Source organism: Pollicipes pollicipes, unplaced genomic scaffold (genome assembly GCF_011947565.3).
Source record: "Pollicipes pollicipes isolate AB1234 unplaced genomic scaffold, Ppol_2.1 Scaffold_5724;HRSCAF=6776_pilon_pilon_pilon, whole genome shotgun sequence".
Lineage (NCBI taxonomy): Eukaryota > Metazoa > Arthropoda > Thecostraca > Pollicipedomorpha > Pollicipedidae > Pollicipes > Pollicipes pollicipes.
This window is the reverse complement of record NW_023596746.1, coordinates 22,485,041-22,507,973: the sequence shown is the minus strand read 5'-3', so window position 1 is coordinate 22,507,973 and position 22,933 is coordinate 22,485,041. Positions and strand designations below refer to the sequence as shown.

General features: G+C 51.4%; 4 protein-coding genes across 9 annotated transcripts in view; all 4 read right to left on the bottom strand.

Annotated features, from left to right (window-relative positions):
* Positions 1-5,767: 5,767 nt before the first annotated feature.
* Positions 5,768-12,288, bottom strand: LOC119102821 (urea-proton symporter DUR3). The gene is made up of 4 exons (XM_037226272.1): positions 12,079-12,288; positions 11,080-11,948; positions 10,402-10,938; positions 5,768-5,897 (listed from the first exon to the last, which is right to left on the bottom strand). Exons 1-4 carry the CDS (start codon positions 12,286-12,288, stop codon positions 5,768-5,770), a joined length of 1,746 nt encoding a protein of 581 aa, XP_037082167.1.
* A 2,438-nt stretch (positions 12,289-14,726) lies between these two features.
* Rrp4 (exosome complex component Rrp4) lies at positions 14,727-19,578 on the bottom strand. Its single transcript, XM_037227277.1, has 6 exons — positions 19,091-19,578; positions 18,388-18,497; positions 17,299-17,561; positions 16,847-17,029; positions 15,812-15,940; positions 14,727-14,891 (listed from the first exon to the last, which is right to left on the bottom strand). The coding sequence occupies exons 1-6, from the start codon at positions 19,204-19,206 to the stop codon at positions 14,808-14,810; spliced, it is 885 nt and encodes a 294-aa protein (XP_037083172.1). The 5' UTR covers positions 19,207-19,578; the 3' UTR covers positions 14,727-14,807.
* Positions 19,579-21,498: 1,920 nt separating this feature from the next.
* LOC119102507 (uncharacterized) lies at positions 21,499-22,836 on the bottom strand. The gene is made up of 2 exons (XM_037225887.1): positions 22,664-22,836; positions 21,499-22,524 (listed from the first exon to the last, which is right to left on the bottom strand). Exons 1-2 carry the CDS (start codon positions 22,832-22,834, stop codon positions 22,288-22,290), a joined length of 408 nt encoding a protein of 135 aa, XP_037081782.1. The 5' UTR covers positions 22,835-22,836; the 3' UTR covers positions 21,499-22,287.
* The window catches only part of LOC119102506 (protein vav), a 31,145-nt gene continuing 30,934 nt past the window's right edge, over positions 22,723-22,933 (bottom strand). For all 6 annotated transcript variants that reach the window (XM_037225880.1, XM_037225882.1, XM_037225883.1 and 3 more), the window contains one exon: positions 22,723-22,841. The gene's annotated coding sequence lies outside the window, so the exon portion shown is untranslated. The remainder of the gene's footprint in view (positions 22,842-22,933) is intronic.

Below are 22,933 nucleotides of genomic sequence, written 5' to 3'. Positions count from 1 at the left end.
GTTCCGCGCGGTATTTGTCAGTCACCGCTCCAACTGTACATGTTTTGTGGTCGAAACCGTGGTGGGCTGCGTGAAACTGTGTGTATTGCTGAAAGAGCTGCCACTGCCGTGGTTCAAGACCTGCAGCAGTGGAAAGCTACAGTTTGCGTAAGCAAACGCCTTGGTTGTGTGTGTTTTTGCTTGACGTAGCGGATTATGCACAGGTAAATGTAATAGATTTCACTGCGATTACGTGTTGGTTGTGATAGCGGTGCACCGATTGTAGTGTTGATGACCTACTTTTGCGATTGTGCCAAGGCAATGTTGTCATAGAATGCAGGTGATGTTTGACATGCTCTACCTTGTTTGCAATAGTTTTAGCTCGTACTTCCAAGAGAGTGCGTGACCGACACTAACGGCGCGCATGTATTCCTTCGTACATGCGTTTGTTGGCAACAAATGTAAACTACGTGAGGAATAGTCTGACAGATTCCGGTTGGTTCATCATATTTCATCATATTTCTGGCACACAAGCGACGCATTGAAAACGCGTTTCTATAGCCTAGATTTGACCAAGACCACTAGAGAAGGCTACGCAGACGTGGCGTCACCATGAGACTAAAATTTGGTAGCCCGTAGCATGGTTTTTGGGTGGTACTACGGGAAGGTTGGTAGATACTAGTAACATGATTACGAATGGAGATTTCGCCCATGAATTGGGTGTTCACACTGTTTTACATCTTTATTTCAATGTTATTTGGATAGAGATTGCAAATTTTGTATTCAAAACCTTCCAAGTTAAATCAGTGCTATGATCTGCTTCGAAAAATAGGTCCTATTAAACCATGTTTTTTACGTTCAGTGTCCGCGCCACATTCGCCGTAGTCAACGTGACTGAACATTTGGATGTAACGCCTTTTTGTGAGAGGTATATTCATTCGTAAATAAATGGATATTATGTGCATGTTCACATTAAATTTGTGAATGGGCAATGATTGTCCATTTATCGTCGTACCGCAGTACCTAAATGGAATGAAATGTAAAAATAAGGAAATGTGAGCAGGGCAGGTGCCAAAAATGTCGCTGTTTCTTTACTATGTGATCTTGCTAGTCGTTGGTTAACATGGACATTCATATTTTCGGATGGGTTAAGTGAAAAGGGTAAGCAGGGAATACTACCCGACTACCATTATATATCCCCAAGACTATTTCCCAGCTGGGACATGGGTCACCAATCTTTGACTGACGAAATTGCAAAACTTGCCAGGAATCGTCCCATTTTACAAGGAAATCTGCTGTCTTGAACTGAAATGGCGCTCTGCATTAACGCCTCCCGGAGTTCACCTCTCACTGCCTCCACTAGGGCAAGCCAACCCTGCATCCATCCGGCAACGCCCCTCCTAAGGCTACAGGAAGTGCATTCCAATTTCTCAATGCGCATCCCAGGGTGCTGCAAGCCCGTCTAGGCCGCCGTTTCTCATCTCCACCCTATGTTGCTGTTGTTGTATGTTGTGCTCTTTTACACAGACTATTCTAAGCGCTTCCGACCAGAGTTCTTCGGGATAAATCACTGGTAAATGGGTGAATGAGTTTCCTCATCTCTCCGTCGGGAGAGACTGGTAGCGCATTTCAGCAATAATTTTGCAGCTCTAGCGCAAACCAATGCCATTTCCCATCTAAAAATGCTTCATTGAATGTGCTAGGTCCAAAAAAGTTCAGTTTATGGAAATACATATGCTTCAACCAGCCCGCAAGAACAGCGTTTTCACGCGGCCGTGGCATTGGTGCCATATGACTTAGTCCCATGATGACGTTACAAGCATTGCTACCCACAATGCGGTAATGCGGGTGGACTTGGGTTGGACTTTGACATCACAGCATGACTTATGGGGCACAGGGATGTCCGTATTTTGTGTGTCTTTCCTTGGTTTTAGTTGTGCTGCTATGGAATAATCATCCCGGCGTGGGGCAGGCCTGGCAGTCTGATCATGCTCACAGAGGTAAGTGTTGGGTGTAATCGAGTGGATTGTGTCTGTTTTTAAACAGTTATTGTGTGTCATAACATTTGTATTGGTCATGTGTATAACCTGCACGGAAATTCTATGTGCATACACAGTAGCTTTCCGTATATTATATGGTACCTTATATTGTATTATACAGCAGCGTTCTGTAGTCTTATTATACTGCTGTTTTGATGGAAAATTGGTTAATTTAATCAGTCTGCTAGGGAATTTAGTACAGAAGTGTACAAAGAACAGTGATAGGAAGTGATGCATAAGTTTACTAACTAAAGCAATCATAACACAAAACGCCTGCATCCGGCCTGATACAAATCATCTGCTGCACTGGACACCTACAAGACATCTGTGCTTGGATCCTCACACTTGAATGTGAAACTGTGGCCAGGCCAAATCACACTGATTTTTCAAATTATTGGCGTGGAAAGAGATGCTTTGACATATGTCTACTGAAACTACCCTTGTGACATCATGATGCCTTGTCAGCCTTTCACGGAGAACTAAAGGGACCGAGGCAATGATGACAGCGGTGACGATGTCTTTATGGATCCCCCGTCACGTTAGACCGTTTGACCTGTCGGCGCCCGCGGCGGTCTGCAGCAACCCCCCCTCCTCCTCCCCCGCCTGTGGCGGACCCAACGGCCGGTGCGCACAACACTGTGTCGGATCTCCCAGGCAAGATGCAGAAGTCCATTCTTGCAGATCTGGACGATCACCATGATCATGGTCCGACATGTGGCAAGGCGCTGTCGGCATTCGTGACTGACTGGTGCGCCGCACAGTATGCAGGATTTCGTCAAGCAGAATCGAGCGCTGGATTGCAGAACATGTCATGTCAAGTTGAGGCCGTGGAACAGCAGGTTGGGTAGTTAAACAGACAACGCACCATAGACATGGTCTCATGCACATTGTTGTCTCCAATTTCAGTGCTATGACTATTGCATGGTCATCAGATGCCTTGTGGAAATATCTCGGCCTTTCACTAAATTTCTCTAGCTACGTGCTTGGGCTTAGTAAGGGTTTGCCGTCTGACGCCTTTCCAGTCGTTCCAAATAGGCAGAGCTTGAGGTGATGGCACGCACTGAAGTCTAACTCTGTTGAGGAAAGTAGTGAGCACAGGATTGACCAACCTCGGGTACGGTAAGCATTATGAGGTTTTGAATGTACTAAATGGATACGATTGAGTCTAGATCTAGATCTAAATGCCATTCTAGCCATCATTACATTACATGCCCATCCTCTTCTTATGTGAGTACCTTGAGTACATTTATATGAGTACATTCAGGTTCCTATGCCTTCATGTTTTCCTGTGATATCTGATGATTGTGTGGCAAAAGGGAGCCAGAAATCGGTAATGTGTTTGAAGATATTGCATGTTCCAAAATCCTTCAAGGAGGCCTGATATTCCGCCGGATTTTCATCAGGATGACGTGCTATTTTGCAGAGATCCACGTCTTTACGGCAGAATAAGGTGGGAAAAGGAAAAGGGGGCGGAGCGTAAGCTTGTGAGCTCAGCTGCGATTTGTCCGCGGCCAGAGAAGTCAAGGCCCTCAACGAAATGCGATCCTAAGCCCCTGGACCATGTGATGATCTCATGACCATCGGATAGGCTCTATTGACGTCCAAATTACTACAAAAAAGAATGCATAGAAACAATAGAAAGAAGTAATCGCAAATTATTTGGGGAAGTTTCGTTGCATTTCCATCGCTCTCCTCCAATATATGCTCGACAATGTAGGTCTTTAGTGACTGGAGCTATCCTGCTTCGAAACATTGTTTCTCGTCATTCTTGAAAGCTAGCCGTTGAGCTACAGCAACTATAAATGTATAAAAAAATGATATCATGAATCTATTTCTCGTCGCCACTGATATTTGGTAAGATAAAATTTTCTTGCCAGAACATCGATAGCTGGGCCAGTTCGGTCAGCACTATTGCTAACACCACTGACATCGGTTGCTAGGATAAGCATGTACGAAAAATATGCTAACGGCGCAGCTGATGATATTTAGGAAAAATGTGATTCAGCTCATGGCTCCAAGCGACATTTTTTCTAACGAGCCGACTGAGGTCGTGGCTCACCCCAAAACGGTGGGCTCACCAGCCGATTCACGATTCAGCTCGAGGTGAACACAAATCTGCCGACACCTCTAATCTTTAAACATTTTGCTTAAAGTGCGTCCGTCTTTCTGTCTGTCCCATTTTGTGTCGCACGGCGGGTCGCTGGATGGTGAAAGTTGAACGCGACGCGCGGGCATACGAGGCGATCGAGACTCGAGTACAGGTAGCTCACGAGCCGCTGCGGTCCACGGTTCAGGAGTGGCACATGCTATTTTCGGCTCATCGGTTTCGCAACGGCGGCCTGAAGATGTGGTCCAGGATGTGGTCGACGAGCAGCCGCTCTCGGTAACTATAATCTCGTGGGCACAATCTCGGTAACCGAGTGTTGAAAGGACAATAATTGGCAAGTTCCGGTAGAGAATTGAATGGGAAATTGCGTGATGCCACATGTACGGCCACATGTGCCATGTGTCACGTGAACAGAAACGGTCAAGGTGGCTTCACCTAGTTTTCACATTTTTCACGTGTGAAAAGTGTCCGTTTGGCCGCTTACCATATCATCACCATGCCGCCTCTCGGCAGCTAGAACAGATAGAGGAAAAAATACAATTTCAAAACGTCAAGCAACGTAATAGCAAGGTGTCTTATATATATGCATATATATATATATATATATATATATATATATATATATATATATGCACGCCGAGCAAGTTATGTGATGCACAATGTTATGCGCCGCACGGCTGTGCCATTAATTGGCGGGCGAGCCGGGCATGTGGGCGTTTTAAAAGAAAAAAAAAATATGCGCTCTGGTTTGGAGCATCAAATTAGCCTAAATGGTTACAATTCCACATTCTCGCGCCGCCAAAATATCACCAGCCGGTTGCTCAGTCGCCACAGGCGAGTATGTTTAGTAAAACGACCAAGCGTACGCGTCCTGGATGCAGTTATTCCGTTTGAGTACATTCATTCCTTGCGGCGAGAAAGGTGAGCCGCAGGGGTGACCAAACGCGTACTCGTACCCCTCCTCCCTCCCCTTTGAAAAACGGCAGATAAACAACGCATCAAACAATTATTTGCGACGAGCGTGATGGGAAAACTAAAGAAATGCTGCCTTTTAGCCAACCCCAGCGCTATGGCAAGGCAGCACGCCCATTGGCTGGCGGGGTTGTTTTTGAGTCACTGTTGAGTCTGACAGCACAGAAAAATCGAAACAGCGTTGGCAAGTGGCAGCGGTGAAATAAGAAGATCCGGCATTTGCGAGGGCAGCAAGAGAGTTCCATGACGATTTTGAAATGCTTAACAACATTTCAGCGGCTTTGGAAATTTGGAGATTAATATTTGAAAGCTGAACAATCGCTGACTCGTCTCAGAAGGCAGATCTTGGGAAACTACAGAAAATCCTCAAATGAGGAAATTTGGTATTTCTGGTATTACTGTTACTGGCGTAAAGCTCATGTTTAGACATGTGGCATGGACCGTGCGGGCTCCATAACGACCTTTGCAGCCGGATGGGACCGACGGTCGCTTGCCGGCTCGTGGGCGGCGGGCTGCGGGAATGCAGTTTGGATTGTCCGCCCCGCTGCTGGGCGAACTAATCCGTCCATGCCCGGTACGCTGCCAGTCGGCTGCAGAACAGATGGCGCTGGGGTCGGGAAGTCACATGGCGGCAGAGCGCAAGACCAGGGCGGTGTCGGAGCTGATACGGCTAGGACCTCCGGATGTGAATCAGCGGAGACGGTGGTGTCCCGTAGCGGGAGAGCGCGAGTGGTGGAAGTTTTGATAGGATCTCAGCCTGAGCATCGCAGTACAGCACAGCCTCAAGCACCGCCTGAGCTCTGGGCCCCACAGGAGGAACTGCCCGAGAGCTGTCGGAGCCGATATTTTGCGTAGAAGTGGGACAAAAATGTCAGAAGCCAAGAGTATAAAGAATAGGTCAAATGTGAAAATTCCAATGGCAGAAAATAAAAGGGGATGCAATTCAAATGGGCAGAAACCAAACGACAGTAAGCGAGCAGGCCACAAAGTAAAAAGTGTAAGCGAGGAACGAAAGGGAGATGTCCGACAGACCCGAGAGTTGCATTCCAAGGTCCCAGTGTCGCAGAGTCCATGGCAGGAGAAAGCAGCCGTCGGCGCGGCTGGCTACCAAAATAGCCGATCGTGAGCTGGTCGAAGGTCGGGCGCTTCGGGTTCACTGGGGGGGGGGGGGGGGGGAGGGGGAGGGGGGGGGGGCGTAATCCGAGGCGCATCTTAATACAGACGGGTTCTGGCGTGCGGTTCTTTTGCATGACATGCAGGGGAGGACTTGGGTCACACAAAAAGTCAAGAAGTCAAAAAGACATTGGCCGAATGCAAAAGGTCAAATAGGCAAAAGATGTTTCCGAATTTTTACCCACTTGAGAAGTTTGGAGGAGGTCTGTCAGTGCCGATCAGATCTGCTGCAGATTCTTAAATTTTTTTGCGTGATGTCTGTGCGCGAAAAGCCTCCGGTAGTTTGTTTCATATGCAAATGATGTTTGGTATGAAAAATCATTGAAAAGATGCTCTCGGCGTTCTCGGTGATGCCATACTCGTACGAGCTGACGTGGTTGGGCGCCCTTAGTCGAGAGTCATCCGAATGCCCTGCCCGGGCCAGCGGCGGGGTCAGCCCCCTGGGACAGCTTAGGCCATAAAGCGGGACCTTGTCGTCTGGGCAGATGCATAATTGGCCTATGCATGCTTCTTGTTCCACGTGCTCTCAAAGTAATTAAGCTTCCAACTGACGTTCAAGTTTATGAATGACGTGCCTTGGTCACCCGTATCGACGCAACAATCACTGACATGCGTCGGCTTTGAGTGCGGGTCGTGGTGTAAAATATTTTGGCTTAAAATGTTTATCTCTGGCCAAGATGTTGGCGGAATTGTGGTGCTATCCAAGACCTTAAGTCTAAAATCTTGGCTTAGGTCCGGGTCAGACCTGTGTCATTACTTTTCCGCAGCATCAGAAAGCAATGAAAGCTCTCTCACTGTCTGTTGACGATAACCGCCAACATCGAGATCGCTTGGACGAGTCCATTTCAGATGCGTGGAGGTTTCAAGCGTGGCTTCAGTCTAGTGGTTAACGTCACTGGCTGACGGTGCGTGTCATCGCATTGCTTCGGAACGTAGCTTCCGCAAACAGGACCGACGTTGCCGATAAGAGACAAGAGTACTAGTTGCTGTCGAGTCTTTTCCTTTCCAAACTCTGCTTAAAAGCACTGCAGTACATCAGCTCTCATTACTGCGTGGGAGGAGAGGATTACCACTCAGGGCGGGTTGATCGAAAGCAACATCTTACCCGCGGAAGTTGGCTGAATTTTTCATCTACCCAGAAACGGTACTGGTCATTTCTTAACTGGTACTGACAAATCAGGTATCTTACCTGTCCCCTGCGATGGCGCTGGACGATGGCGAGCCATCACGTGATCTATGATCAGACACGCGCGACAGTACTGCATGATGCTTTTGTTACATTTTCAGCGACTCCGCTACAGCTGTGCTCTCTGACGTGCCCGCACGTTATTTGCATACTGTATGCGAGCTGCATGTGAAGGAAGCCGCGACAAAAAGTGCTTTGCAGTCTGCAGACCCTAACAAGGCCGGTGGCAGAGACAATCTGAGCGTCAGCATCATTGTTGAGTACGCTGGCAAGCCTGTGGTCTCCTTACCAAGGCATTTCTTGCATGAGTCTGATCTAGCGTCTCTCCGGAGATGAAAAGCAGTCTAAGATCATTCCCATGTTAGAGAGAGGTGACAAAAAGGCACCATCGAGCCATCGGTCGGTGTCTCTGCGTCCACTCTTTGGTAAGATCTCAGAACGTGTCGTCTTCGACAAACTTCACTGTCAAAGTAGCGGCAAGGAAAAAATGTCCATGCCTCGCACAGACGGCGAGGAAGCTCTGTTGGTGAGAAAGCTCGAGGTTTGAACTTCAAAACAAAGTCCTTGCACTGACGATGGGGCCTTTGGAAGTTATTCAAAAGAAAAGCTCTTGCGTACTTGAAAAGCTTTTTTCATGCAGCAGTGGATGTGTTGCAATTCTTTGCATTAAAAGTCATGGCGTATAGAAGCCTTTCAATTTCCATTTCCAAAAGCCTTTCCATGCAAATTTCCAAGCTCAAGCGTTGTTGTTTTGCATTAAAAGTAATGTGTAGCGTTTTTGCGTTAGAAGTGTTGTGTGGAAGTAATGCCGCTTACAAGTTTTGTGCAACAGTGTTGTCTCATTGAAGTTTATGAGTTGGGCTTCTTGCATTAGAAGTAATGTCGCCTAGTGGTTTTCATTATAAGTCGCGTGAAAGTAATGCTCAGCAGAAATGTTTACGTAAGATCTCACGTCGTGAGAGTCAAACTCTTACAGTAATGGCGTAAAGGCTCTGTTTTGTTGTTGTTGTTGAGTTGAGTTGTTGTTGAAAGTTAAAAGTTGAGCTATTAACAGTTTTGCGTTAGAGGTTGTATCGTGAAAGAAAAGCTGTTAATAGCAATTGCGTTAGAGGTTTTGTCTTCGAGCCGTCCATCAGCGACTGACCGCGTGTTATTCAGCCCGGCCGCCTTCAGTCGGATGATGCCGATAATCTCCAATTGTTTACCAAATTTTGCCGCCATCTGACGAATAGCTGCTGCACTTGACCGCGAACGTATAACAGCATAGCCTATCCGATGTAACTTACACTCAATCCCATCAAATGTGAATCGTTTATCTCAAACTTCATGCGAGCACCGGTCCGGGCAAAGTATTTTATCAATGGTGCAGAAATGGAACCCGTTGGAAAAATGTGTGGCCTGGGTGTTCCGCACCGACATCGAACACAGTTTCTTATCTTGGCACCATTCATAATGAGTCGATAATCAGGGGATCAGGAAAACTATTTTGAGCTTACACCTCATTCACTAAAATGGCCAGTAGTGTGCCACGTCCAACGACAGTAAGTTAGTGGAATGGTCAGCGAATAACCGAGTGGATGCTGGACACCCACGGTACGCTGCTGATGCTGAGGGCTTCCTGTCTGCCGAGCGTGTAGTCGAAACTCCGACGGAAAGCTGTCGAAACACCAGCCTTATGTACGCAGGCAGTTTGAAACGATGCCAGATTGACTCGCCAGATGCCAGGTGCCTGCATTTTTGCTGCTGCCAGATAGAGTGGGTCAAAATTGGTGGCTTGTTAGAGAAGTTAGACAAAAACAAGAATAGAATCATTCCGTTATGAACAACTGGACCACATCCGCCAATTTTTTAGGGGGAGGGTGGCTTTCACTATCAAGGGGCCCTTTGTCAACCTTGTGCCCCCTCCCCTTGCCAAGTCTCTGGCTGCTTAAGAGCCAGAACGAACATGATAGCTGCAGTGCACTATCGCTAGTATGGATGCGACACGCCCTAATGTCATAGTATGCTTTTCTCACCGGCAATCATGTATGCGAGGACTTCACATAAGTCCCGTGACCACCGGTGGTTGCGTGGCCGAACGGTCTCACAGCGTAAGTGACACGTCCATTTCAAGTCAAGCTGAGGAGAATACAGAAAAACGCCCTGGCCTGTGAGCGTAAAGCGCACAGGACTATTGCGTTCGGTCGTTGCTGCTGAGGAAAACAGTCACGCCTGAGTGAAAAACTCTCTTGACAGAAAATTCTCTTCTGGCCCGCCGGGAACCACACGGGTTGCAACTAAAGAGCTGGCGAGGGAAAATATAATTGGAACTTAATTGCACGGGGTTCAATATATTGCGAGTGATCTCGATGGAAAAACATAACATGACATCAGATGAAATGACGGCAATCCGCAAATTACACCTTTGTTCTGCTGAAACGTATGGTCAAAAGCACTGACGCTACAAAATTGATGACAACGTCCCGGGTGATATGCGTTTTTGCTGGTATACACGCATTTTTGCTGCGTATATATAGAAACATATATATATATATATATATATATATATATATATATATATATATATATATATATAAGTGCACAAACCTACCTCGCCTCAAAACTGAGTAATGTTATCCGAGTCATGTCCTGCAGGGCCTATTTCACCCTGCAAGTGCTGTTTCGAGTGACGCCATTGCCGCCACACGGCGATGCTCTCCTGAACCAGCGGCACCAGGATAATGAAGGCCGCCGCCAGGGCCACCCACGCGCGTGACAGGACCGTCCACGCGCGGAATCCCGCCCGGCCCAGAGAGTCCACGGCGGTCATGATGGCCGGCCACAGCAGCACCAGCAGGACGGTCAGCGCCACGCCCACGACCAGAGCCGTGCGCCGCGCCGCACTGAAGCGCCGCACCAGCTCGGCCGGCGGCGGCCGGGTCGTCTCGCCTATTGCGGCCGCCCACGGCGTCAGCGGGTTGTCGATGTCCCTCGTGCACAGCCAGACGGCGGCGCGCTCAGCGGCCGACGTGCCCCAGCTGTCACGCAGCGAGAGCGCCGTGCAGAAGACGCCGCCGGCGCAGGTCGAGACCAGGTTGCCGGTCAGCATGGGCATCTGGCGGCCCGTGCTGGCCATGAAGTCGGACAGGCCACCCTCCTCCTGGGAGGCCACGGCCAGCCACGCGATGAGACCGCACGCGGTGCCGCCCAGCGCGCCGCCGAGCATGCCCGTCGTGCTGGTGCGGTCCCAGAGCAGCGCCAGCGCGATGGGCACGACGGCCGACGAGATCAGCGTGCCAGTCAGGTAATAGACCCATTCCAAGTTGAGCTGCACGGCCGCCCCCACCAGGCAGAGCGGCACGGACAGCAGCGACACCCACACCACGCTCCAGCTCTTGTAGCTGAGCAGGCGCTCTTGGTAGGCGCGATACGGACCGTGCACGGCGCAGGAGAACGCCGGCCGCTCGGAGCCGGCGGCCGAGCGGCGCGCTCTTGTGTCATCCCTGCAGGCGGCGCACGTCGCTGCCGAGCCGCACTCGCACGCCTTGCCGCCGCCGCCGCCGCCGACGGACGAGACGGCTCCGGCGGCGGCCGCTTGGCGCGGCAGCTGGCAGAGCGGGCAGTGGTTGGACGGCAGCCCCCGCCGGAACGGCTGCAGGTGCGTCTGGAACACGTCGTAGACGATGATGGAGGCGACGGCGATGACCTCGGCCGAGCCCGTGGACATGACAGCCATCAGGACGAGCAGCAGAATGGCGAAGATGCCGGCGCGGCCGAGCAGCTCCTGCGCCACGACGGGAGCCACCAGGCCGGCAGCCACGTCGCCGTCCGACAGCAGTGGACTGCCCTGTGCCGCGCTCAGCGCTACGTAAGCCAACCCCATGGTGGTGGCCATCGTGAACGGGATGGCGAACCAGGTGAGCCCGCCCAGCACGAAGCCCCAGACGCCGTGCGCCGGTCGCGCCGCCACGGCACTCTGCCAGTACGACTGGTCGCAGAAAACGGTGCCGAAGTTGCCGAGGATGTTCACCACGCCGAAGATGAGGCCGCCGCTCGAGTAGAAGGTGAGGAAGCTGGAGTCGCGGTTGCCGGCCGGCGCCGGCCAGCAGTTGAGCAGATCGTACATGCGGTCGGCGCTGCCCAAGACGTGGTCGGACCCGTTCCCGTGGAACACCTCCACCACCAACGTCAGCACCAGCGCAAAGATCAACGCTGTGTTGAAGTAGGAGACGTAGAAGGTGGCGCCGAGGCTGCCGATGAGAGTGTAGCCGCCGAACAACGCGGCGAACAGCATGGCGGACATCTCGGTGGTTAGGCCTGTCACCAGCGCGCGCAGCACGGCCGTGCCGCCCAGCAGCAACATCATCATGACCAGCGTGCTGGTTAGCGCAGCCATACCGCAGTACACGAGGTGGGCGGCGTTGCCGAAGCGCGCGTGGATCACCTGCAGGAACGTCTTGGCGCCGGGCGCGTACGTCTTCAGCTGGATGGAGAGCACCGCGAAGAGGACTATCTGGACGGTGGCAGCCGGCGGCATACCAGAACGGGCCGCTGATACCGAACTTGGAGGCGACGGTGCACGACTGGAGCAGGGTCGCGGCCCACGTCCACTGCGACACGATCGTGGCGGCCGTGAGCCCCACCGACACGTGGCCGCCGGCGTCGAACGCCGTGTCCAGGCTGTCGGCATCGTGGAACACGTGCCGGCGGATGGCCGTGAAGGTGAGCGCCACGCCGGCGGCGAACAGGCTGATGCCGACGAACACGCCCACGGCCTCCGCCTGCGTGATGGCGGCTCGCACGGCCGAATGCGGCGGTGCCGCGCCGCGCACCCAGCCCGGCCGCCGACGCATTGCACGAGGCGGGTGTTGGGGCGGTTGAGGCGGGCAGTGGGGCTTTTGCTCCGTCCCCGCCGCTCGGTGGAACCGGTGCGACTGGCGCCTCTGGATCCGCCGCAGACGCCCGACCTGACGCGCCTCCGAGCAGGAGGAGCGGGAGGAGCGCCGCCGTCCGCATCCACGTGCGCCTCATGGGGCCGGCTGCTGTGGAGTGAGGTGGTGCGGGCAGCGGCGTTTGGCCGCGCTTAGCGACGTCCAGTGCATCACTGGACTGGTTTGTGACTTTACTCGCAGCTTACGTAAGCGATGGCGCGCAGCGTCAGAGCCAACCAACAGCGATGCGTTGCCAGTACCCACCACATTGCCAGTAATCAGCCATGGTTTGGCCGTCCCGAGTTCTTGCGCGCAAGAACACTGTGAATGAAGAAATTCACTTTCACGAAAATTGTATGTTATTATGGAATGGCATGAAGCTCAGTACGTTATGAGCATGCCCCGAGGCGTGAGTTGGCAATGGTCTGCGGCCGGGCCTCCGGAGGCGCCATTCGTGGATTCAGTCGGATATCGGTGGAAGTTCGAGGCCGGGCCACTGGAGGCGCCACCGGTGTAACCAGTAGGCCTGTTTTCGATGCAAGCTCCACGCGAGCGGTCGCACTGTGCAGTCTTGACGTGTATTGATCAATTGGTTTAAATATATCTGGAAACAAGTTTCGCGATTGCCGAGTAGAAGCGAAGGGCGCTGAGCGATTGAAACCACACTAGTCGGCAATGCGATTCCCCAGACCATGGGTTTTCTATGCCTTTGTTTCAGGATCGAGCAAAGTCGGTCGGGCACGTTTGCACGCAGTCGAAATACGCTAGAATGACACACCTGAGTGCTCAAACAGCGCCTGACGTGTTACAGCCTGGTGGCGTAGTCAACAATGGCTAACGGGCGCCAATGCGGACGAAGTGAGCCCCGAAGATGTAATGACTGCGGCAGCTGAGCCGAAGCAGAGGCGGGAGTCAGGATGGCCTTGCAGTCCTAGGTGTTCAGGACAGCCATACTCAGGGAGCTGGATCAAGCTCTCCTGCCGCCTGATCCAACACCGAGGGAGTTGGCCGAGCCATGCCGTTAGAAACTGAAGACCTTGATTACAGAGATGATTCAGTGAGGGAAGAATCATATGGAATTTGACAACAGCAGCTTCAGAAGTATCGACGAACTACATGCTGGGAACAAATCTTCAAACTGTGAATGCATCTGTCCACCAACTTACTGAGCTTCCTAAGTGATGCTGATGATGATGACTGGTATTATGGATTGCGTCGGCTACTTATGTCATTTTGCGCTCTCAGCACATTTTGATTACACGGCGAGTTTAAGGTGCTATTGAGGTGATTATATCACGTGCATTCCAAAAACGGTCAAAAAGTACGGCACGTGGGTTGGAGTGCGATCTCTGATATTCACCCGTAACAAAAAACTGTTGCCTTTTAGCGATTAGAAGTGCTCATTTTACCAGCGCATGCCCGACAGCGAGGATCTCGCCGCACCTACGGCATGTAGGTATGTTTGCTGCGTTGCTCAGTCGGTATGAGTGCGTGGTGTAGCTATGGCCAATACGTAGGCGAGTCAGCGTGATTTCTTTCCTGCATTTACGAAGTGAGGATAACCAGTGTCCTTTCCTGAGTTAAATGGCTTTCAGCTTGTTATGGCTGCTATCCTGATCCCACCTGATGTCATTCCGTTGCTACGTAGTTTGATTAACGCGTACAGGTCGTTCGCAGAACCTCCCACGGCGCCACCAGGTGGTAGCAGAGGAGAAACTCCGCTGGAGAAACAGTAGCAACGCGATGCTAGAATTCGTCAAGAAGAGTTCCCCCGGACTGATGGACGCAAACTAATCAAGGATTAAGACCTCATGATTCTCGCCGGGTCAAGACAGCTGACGATGGTGTGTCCCGGTCATTTCCCACGATGAGCACAACAGGATGAATGAAGTTTAAGATTTCATCTGCCAAAAGGCAGCGCTCTGTTCCGTTTCCGGCAATATAGGTGGCAGTACGGGACGCTCTGCGGTCAACAGCTGCACCGGCACGCCACGGTTCAGCTCAAGCTCGCCTCGCCTCGCGACACTACGCAAGGAACAATGGTCAGTGTGGCGGCCTTAGACTGGTATGCCTCCTCTTTTCGTCATCATTGTCACTCATCACTTTCATTCGAGCTCAACAAAACCATATACACCGGGTATATGGGCAATGGTATTTCCGGTGTATGGCAGAGCCACACATCGGGTATATGGGCAACCAAATACCGGGTATACTGTGTCAAAGTGTTTTCATACAGTAAAATGGCTGACTGCTACGCAGCCGAGAAAAAATGCATGGCACAGGAGACCATGGCATTTGCCGGCACGTAGCAGCATGGCTACTCTACCCAGCTGCTGGCACCAACCGTACGACCTATAGAATCACCAGCTTAACACTGTATTCATAAAAAACGGCGACCGACGAAGGCACGTGCTGACAGCCGACCGGTCACTTCTGCGTCGTTACTCCGCTGCTTCCAGCTCCAGCCGCTTCCGTGTCAAGTCAGCGACCTCCAACATCACCTCCGGCTTCAGCAGATCACGTGCCTGAACAACACAAACACGGTCAACACGACCCTCAGTTCTTCCGCCCGCCAATCCCCTCCACAACACGCACAAACATCACACATGCGTACCAGGTATACTGTGCCAAAGTATCGGTCGTCATCTTTATCATAAGTTCCGATCGATGAACGGGCAAACACGGATGTTGCCTTATACCATGCAGTTGGTTTCAATTATTAGCCACCATTACATTGCAGCAATCAAAAACACCCCAAAACCGACGGATCCAACGCTGATGCCGAGTGCGTGTAATCCGAGGCACCATTCGGTCTGCTTCTTGCCAATACCGCCACCCGTTATCTCGTCAAACAGCAGTGATTTCTTCAATAACTACCAATCAGCATCGACCTTACGGCCTCGTTAGCGACTACAGAATGCGACCATACAGTGCCAAATTACCTCGAACGATGACGCTCAGCTCATCAGCGAGCAAATGAACGCTCGCTGGCATGGCAGACAAGTTTCGTGTTTCCATTGGGCATGCCAGATACGCGTTCCAACGTCCAATTTTAGCTGCGATACATCATGCATGTTAAGCGCCATGCGCAAGATCTCATAGGTGTTCTGACAGTATTTTCGCACCGGCACGCTGTGCTGTCCGTCTTGTTCCAGCAGTATCGCATCATGACTCACGAAGAATGAAGCCTTGTTTTTTATTCGGGAGGGGGGGGGGGGGGCAGCCGTAACCCCCCTACGTAGACGGCTCACACAATTCAAAGCATTAGTGCGGAAACCGGTCTAGTGCTGCGAGAGTACAACGAATGTTTAAAAGCTTAAGAGCTCCTTTCCATCATTCCAGCGTCGTTGAACTGTACATGTTACGAGCGCCGGGCCCTTACCCCCTCCCCGCTGCTCACGCCTTACTGCCAGTCCGAGACGGACCGCAGCTGGAGCCCGCTCACCTGGAACTTGCCGGACGCCTCGTAGGCGTACAGGATGGACGTGTCGTAGAGCATCAGCCAGGAGGCGGCCAGCGCCAGCAGGCAGTTGCGCAGGCGGGAGATCACCTCCCGGTCGGCGCAGGGCACGCGCTGAAACGGCGCCGCCGCCCAGCCACCGTCAGCGCGGAGCATTACCGGCCCGCCGGGCTCTACTGGCACAAAGCGACTGTGAGGGAACCGACCGACACACCCCCAGGACCAGGAGCATGGCTTTAACAAAATGTGTGAAGTCGAGTGAAGCATATCATTTTTTCACACCTGTCAGCCTCCTTTTTAACACATTTGGTGCACCGCCATGACAGCCTAGAGGAGTGGTGGAAGCCAGCGCGAGTGTCGAAAACTTGAAAGCCATAAAGCGGAGTCACTGAAAATAATGGATAAGCAAACAGCAATGCAACTGGGTGCTTTTCTGTCATTTGAATGTAGCAAGGTGGATCTCAAAATTAATGCTTTGATCACAAGGAAGACTTCGTGTTTCATTTAAAGCACCAAAGCTGCTTTCCTAAAGCATAATCTGAAATCTAACTACTGTTTTCAGATTTCTGGGCGTCGCCATTACGAAAAACGCCATATGTTCACAATCAATAAAGATGCCTGCAAATAACTTTGTGGGCCAACACTTTTAGGTGTACAAATAATTGATAGGGACAGAGAATATTTGAGTCACTAAGATGACTGACTGAGACTGAGTGCAAAAATGTAACATCTCATTGTTCTCGCATGTTTCTCTCCGAATTCTCTACAACAGTCAGTTGTGATACTCTGTCAGCTGTACTTGAGTTGATGTGGCATAAACTGATCTTAAGAAGTGAAGACAGTGTCAGAAGTGTGACTGTCAATCAAACAGTTCTGAGAGAAAGCACTATAAGCTAGACATTCTCCACATGATAGCACTACAAATCTAATCACCCTGATCCAACATCTACAAACAAAGGTGTCAGCATGGCTAAGCCTCCCCAACTCCCCACGACGCAGCATTTGATGGGCTCACTATACCTCCAGATTCTGAACATAGCCGCCTGTGCCGGTGCCACCATCCTCCACATTGATGGTGGGACAGATCCAGATGTAGCCATTGTTGCCCAGAATCACGGTCGCACCACACGGCAGATCGTGGAAGTGGTTTTTCCTCCGCATCACCAGCGACGGCGGAACCTTAACCATCACTCCTTGTGACAACTGGAACAAGCCCAGCCAGAGATGATCCGTGCTTGTTCAGACCTGAGGGGTAACTCAAATCATGCAGTTAAATGACATAAATTTTGCCATGTTTCAGAAAGTTTTACGTCAGACTGTCCCGTTTAGGGTTGAACATGAGACCACGTCATGCTCTACTGATCTGTGTCAGACAGAAACAAAGTCTGCTTTGCATGTTCAAAAGTAACACCAGCCCTTCACATAGCCCTTTACTGGGCCAGTGAACCACATACTGGTCGGCATGCACGTACCTTGCCATACTTGAGACTGCGCGTGTGCAGGGAGAGCGATCCGTCGGAGAACACGTTCTGCACCTCGGCGCTGATGAGGTCGCCCTCCTCCAGGTAGGAGCGCATGGCCAGCTCGTCCTCCTGCGTCTTGCGCCGCTGTTCGCCGCCCGGCAGGTTCACCGACGACAGCAGCAGCAGCGAGTGCAGCCGGCTGCATGTGTCCACCTTCCAGCGCTTCTGTTGCACCTCAATAATGCGCCCGATCACCACATCACCGATCTCGCCTGGCGGAGAAGGCAACGGCGCGCGGATCAGATCGTCCCCAGCCGCGAGCATGCCCCAGCACTGATGGCTCCCACTGCCCCCACATGTGACTGCAGGCCCCTGTGGTGCTGCTGAGGGTGTCTCTGTGATCCTTGCTGACAACATGTCATCAATGGTGATGGAGAGGCTGTGCTTTGTACTGTGCTCTGTGCTTGCATGCATTAGTTTCATTAATAGGGTGAACACTGACAGACCTTGCCATGATAAATGAGAATGACATACAAGCAGTTTGCTTTGACAGCAGTGGTCCATTCTGAAAGCCAGAAATACTTATCCAAGTGAAAATGAAAGCATGCAACTAAAACCCTCTGGGAAGCAACAGCAGCTTATACACAAGCTTAAGATAAATGTAGGTATTACTTTGCCACTCCCTATCACCAGGTCAGCGACCAGTGGAAAATTTGATCTGCCTCCCCAAGGCAGTCATGATTCAATTTGATATTGCTCACTCTGAATTCTAAGAATTCCTTGATGACAGAACACAGTATAGTCTTGCAACACATATCTGACTTACATTCTAGAGCCCAACTTTTTCTGGACTTAACACAGTATAGCTTCAGAACAAAATCATATTACAGTGAGAATGCAATGCCAGAAGCCTCAACACCATTTCCTGAGATACAAACACCTTGGACATGCAATAAATGCTTTATTGTGCAATATTACCATCATCTGTCTCATTTCAAACTTGACTGAGGACCAATGCATACAACAGATTATTGCAGTAGGATACAAAAAACATGACTTCTGACGTTTTGCGGGCCATTTGAGTCACCTAAAACATACCATTATATCTGGTCTTCAATGGTTGAACTGAAATCAGCTTGTTGATTCTTTTTACAAGGCCAGCTACTGATGCCACCAAAAACTCTCCATCTTTGTATGTGCCATGACCCCTGGAGATCAAGATTGGTGTTAGCAATAGCAGACAATACCCAGGTAATTACAAACATATTACCAGAAGACAAAACAGTTATATTTTAACCTTTCCTTTCCATTATGTGTCTCTATCACACAATTGGTACATGGCTGGTCTGTTCTATTCCAAACTTTACTTAACAGGTTATGAATGATACTGATGGAAAGGAGATTTTTAATAAAATTATGAAACTATAATTGATAAGACCACATTCAAATTTTGTTGAGTACCATCATTTTCTGTTCAAGAACTTGCAATAGTCAATCCACAAAGCTGCAGTTTTTCTGTGCCAGACCAGGCAACAGGGCACCAAAAAATGCTACATTTAACAAGCGTGGCATAGCAGTGGGATCACAGCAATAATTTGGGGCACATACCTTGTTAATATCAGAGTTAAGAATTTGGTGCATAGTCATGAGCAATATCTATGCATGAGAGCCAATGTTTCAGATAACATAAGGTTCAGCTTGCACACACAAAATTCAGCTGATGTCACACAGGTACAGCAGGGTGAAAAGATGTTGTACAGACAAGATCAGGTGTTAGGCAGCCTATTAAATATGTACAAACCTCATGAAGCCCCCATCTCCTGTAACTGTATCACCAGGTGTCACCAAGTGATCAGGTTCTCGCGCATTCTCCTCCCGGATGGGTTGCTCCGCAGCTAGTCGAATGTCCACTTCCATTGTAAAATGTAAAATTGTGCCCCAGCTCCAGCTCAATGAAATAATCACAGCCTATCAACAAACCTCAATGGTGGCGAACAAAAAGGACAATATGCAAGCAATTATCGGGCTGTTCCGCGCGCATTGGAGCTGCAGGCCTACGTACAGCCTTTTTCCTCTAGGCACATCAGCACTTAACGTTAGCGGCAGACATGGCCCACCGGATGTCCAAGGCACCCAATAACCAAGCAAGCAGACAAAGCAAGAATCAGTCCCAAGGCAGGACTGCCGTGGGATCCCCCGTATACGTCCACCACGAAAATCAAACTAAACTTTAGCACAACACGCTACGTCGCCTTGAGCACAACTTTAATGAGCTCGCGCGCAATCACTGTCTCATTGCCACGGGGAATTGGCGCATGTGCGGCAATCACCAAGAGTCTAATTCACTTCACGTCGTGAACATACTTGACCACGACATTAAAGACGTACATAACGCAGCTTGGCTCCGCAGTTTTCAAATGTTTTGAAATGGTCCCTTCGCCGCTGTGCCTAGTCTTGGGAAAACTCAATCACTGTTTTGTTTGTTATTTGTTTAGAATCATCCGTCTTGTAAACACTAAATATCGCCTTTTCACACCATGCGGTGGCATTTCTAGTTCGCTACTCTGAGCACAATTAATCGGGCGACTTGTTTCTGCATAAAACGATCGATCGTTCATTACACGTTCATATGATTGCATAATGGCTCACCTCAATCGTTCATAGCCCATTATAGTTCACAACACCCAATGTGCGTAAGCCCTTCAGGCAGCGGTGTAGTTTCCTAAATTCATTTTCAGTGGGGGGGGGGGGGGGGCTGAAATCCCCTCCCAACTTTGGCTTTCGTCCCAACTTCGGGAAGAGTGAGCAAAATCCGAGCAGAGCCCGCTTGTATGCGTGTTTCGGGGAGCGTCGGGTTACCTCTCATTGTTCAGCCCCCCCCCCCCCCCCCCCCAACTGCTTTGCGAGACTACGCCCCTGCTTTCAGGGGTTTTAACGCCACCTATTTGTCCATTGGCCAAGTTGCGCAAAGCATCATCCGCCCGTTCGGTAGTGAAGTGTTGCAATTTTTGACCGCTTTCAAGCCCTTCCTCTCCCCTGGTGACGAACTGTTCGCCGAACGAGACCCCTCCCCCCCCCCTTCCCTGGTTACACCGTAAGCATCTCAACATGACTCGCGTTAGTGTATTATGCTACACCTGCGCACAAAGCTGCGCCCAATAAAACCACTCCTCCCCTTGCCACGCTTCATGCCACCCTTAGCGAGTCTTCGTTTGGGGAAGGCAGCTGAGTTACGGCCTCAAACTGAGCCAGTTTTCCGACGTTCTGTCATTTGTTTCGAACGTGCGCTTGCCCCAACCCAGTGGGTTTGACAGACTGTCACATTGACAGATTTTCACATGCATCGAAACGTCAACTCGCTGCCTCATTCCTAGAGCTCTAGCATTATTATTATAGCATTATTATTAGCTCTAGCATCTAGCTTCATGGGGTGTACAGCTCGCACTCGTGCAAAGGTGCCACGAAGAACGCCGGAGCGTCCCGACCGGCAGCGGCGGGTTGTCGACAGGTTGACGGCACGGCGCGAAATACGGAGGCAAATTGCCAGAAACAAAAGTCGACCTTCCACAAAATTCGACAGCGGGTTCTGCACTGACGTAGTTGGACTCTGAGCAGGTCGTTGCTGCTGATGGCACTGCGTTCATCCTGCTTCCATAGTGACTCTACTACCCCTGCTCCCCAGCCACTCGGTGTGGTTACGGCCGACTGTCGATGACCATAAACGACTTGACCAGCTTGGGCATTTGCTTCTGACCTTCTGCACACCTTTTGCACATCTAAGCGTCGTGATACAACGGCGCGTATGGGCGACAGGCAGGGCTCCGTTGCCGTCCATACTTTCGCATGAACCTGTGGCACGAGATGTCGCCAACGATACGCCTCTCCACACTGAACGCAAACGCTACCAACAAACGATACCCCTGACACTCACACAGGGGCGTCGCTTTATGCACTTTCAGAAAGCCTGTCCCTCCCCTTCCAACCCAACCCAACACCGACTTGAGCCCCCCCCCCCCCCAATTGTTCCTTTGAGCCCCCCCCCCCCAAATGCATACGAGCAAAGAATACTGGGCCGACGAAATGCACGAAGTGTCTTAACTGCTGGTATACAAGGTGTCTAAATAAGTCCGCATCGATACCATCATATATCATCACACCATCAGATCGATTTCAAATGGGAAATGATTTCCCAGCATTAAGACAAACTTAGAACCGACCAAACACATTTATTCTTTAGTTTTAACACCAGTGACGTGCACTTAGATGGCCGACATCCGGGTAGAAATCAGGACTTGGGGTAGGTCAGGGCAACTTTCTTGGCTTAGCCCCTCTCCCCCAACCGATTTTAGTGACACTCCCGCACCCATACTCAGTACTCCCAATAGTATACGCATAGTGGTGCACTTGCCACACGGCAACTCTCCTCGCTGCTGGGTGACAGACCAGTTGGCAGGGCGGTGGAGGTGGACATCTATTTCGAATATCGGACACAGCGACTGGAAATGGGCCCGGACACCGGGTGACTCCACATCCAAAGCTGCAGCGAACCAGACCGAGGTGGCATCACTGACATCGAGTGCATAACAGCGAATGCGACAGTCGTTGAGTGAATACGTGGCTCTCAGAGCGGCGGCAGGCCCGCCGCGGCGCCCGGTCCACCGTGCGGAGAGGGCAACAACACCGGCCCCGCTCAGCATTGTCCTTCCCACTCGCCCCCTCCCCTTCCCTCATCGTCTCCGGTAAAGGCTCACACGGTCGCAACGCGACCATAGTCCATTCGGCAGAGCGCTGTGACGCGCGCGCACAACCCGGCTGGCCGCTTTCGAGCGTCTCTTGGCCCGCCGCGACGCGCGAACCGACCGGCGGCAGATGCCGGCCACCGTCTGCCACATCAGGAGGTAATAACTGTGCCGCGACGAAACATCGGAATGACTAGCCGCGCCACGCCGCGCACGCGCGCGGCGCGGCACAACATGGAACGCGCCCAGTGGTGAAGCGCTAAGCGGCGGGGCAGGCGGCGCGTGCGGGGAGTATCACATTCTCTGCGCTCGCTTTCCGTCGTAAGACACTGCTATCTGCATTAATAATGGACACACGGGTGAGCATGCATTGATCCGAGTTTGGCACTGACACACACTGCGCGCTGGGCCGGCAGGACGGCCGGCCGGCCGCCGCCAACGCCGCGACGCTCCCCTCAGTCGATCTCCTGTACGTACGACTTCGGGAAGTAGCCCGCTGAAACAGGACACACGCGGTCAGAGAGGCGGCCGCGCTCGGACCCGCGAGTACCGGCAGCACAGTGTCCCGGTCTGGTGCACAGCGGCGGCGGCGAGGCTGCGGACCGGGCAGCGACTGGCACGCGAGAGCCACTCACCCGGTCTCCGATGCGGCCCTTCCACCAGCCCTGCGACTCGCTGCCGCGCGACTGGATCAGCACCTCCTCGCCGACGTTGAGCGCGAGCATGTTGTCGGCGCGGCCGTTGGGCGTGTACTTGTACATGACCAGCGCCTTATCCTCCTGAAGCCATGGCTTGCCGAGCGACATGAGCAGCCTGAGGACAGCCATTGCAGCTACCGTCACCGCACTGGGCACCCCAGACATCGGAGCGACCGTGCCGATGAAAACGTGGAGTAGTCAGTTGTT

Excerpts from the sequence above, each read along its gene's own strand:
- LOC119102821 (XM_037226272.1), bottom strand. The coding sequence starts at position 12,288 with ATGCGTCGGCGGCCGGGCTGGGTGCGCGGCGCGGCACCGCCGCATTCG. Across the intron at positions 11,949-12,078 it reads ACGCCGGCGGCCACGTGTCG|ATAGTCCTCTTCGCGGTGCT; the intron begins GTGGGGCTCACG and ends GCCACCGTCCAG. Across the intron at positions 10,939-11,079 it reads ACGCACCTGCAGCCGTTCCG|GGATGACACAAGAGCGCGCC; the intron begins GCGGGGGCTGCC and ends CGCCGCCTGCAG.
- Rrp4 (XM_037227277.1), bottom strand. The coding sequence starts at position 19,206 with ATGGAAGTGGACATTCGACTAGCTGCGGAGCAACCCATCCGGGAGGAG. Across the intron at positions 17,562-18,387 it reads ATTGAAGACCAGATATAATG|GCGAGATCGGTGATGTGGTG; the intron begins GTATGTTTTAGG and ends CTTCTCCGCCAG. Across the intron at positions 17,030-17,298 it reads GCAGTCTCAAGTATGGCAAG|TTGTCACAAGGAGTGATGGT; the intron begins GTACGTGCATGC and ends GGCTTGTTCCAG.
- LOC119102507 (XM_037225887.1), bottom strand. The coding sequence starts at position 22,834 with ATGTCGCTCGGCAAGCCATGGCTTCAGGAGGATAAGGCGCTGGTCATG. Across the intron at positions 22,525-22,663 it reads AGGGCCGCATCGGAGACCGG|CGGGCTACTTCCCGAAGTCG; the intron begins GTGAGTGGCTCT and ends GTCCTGTTTCAG.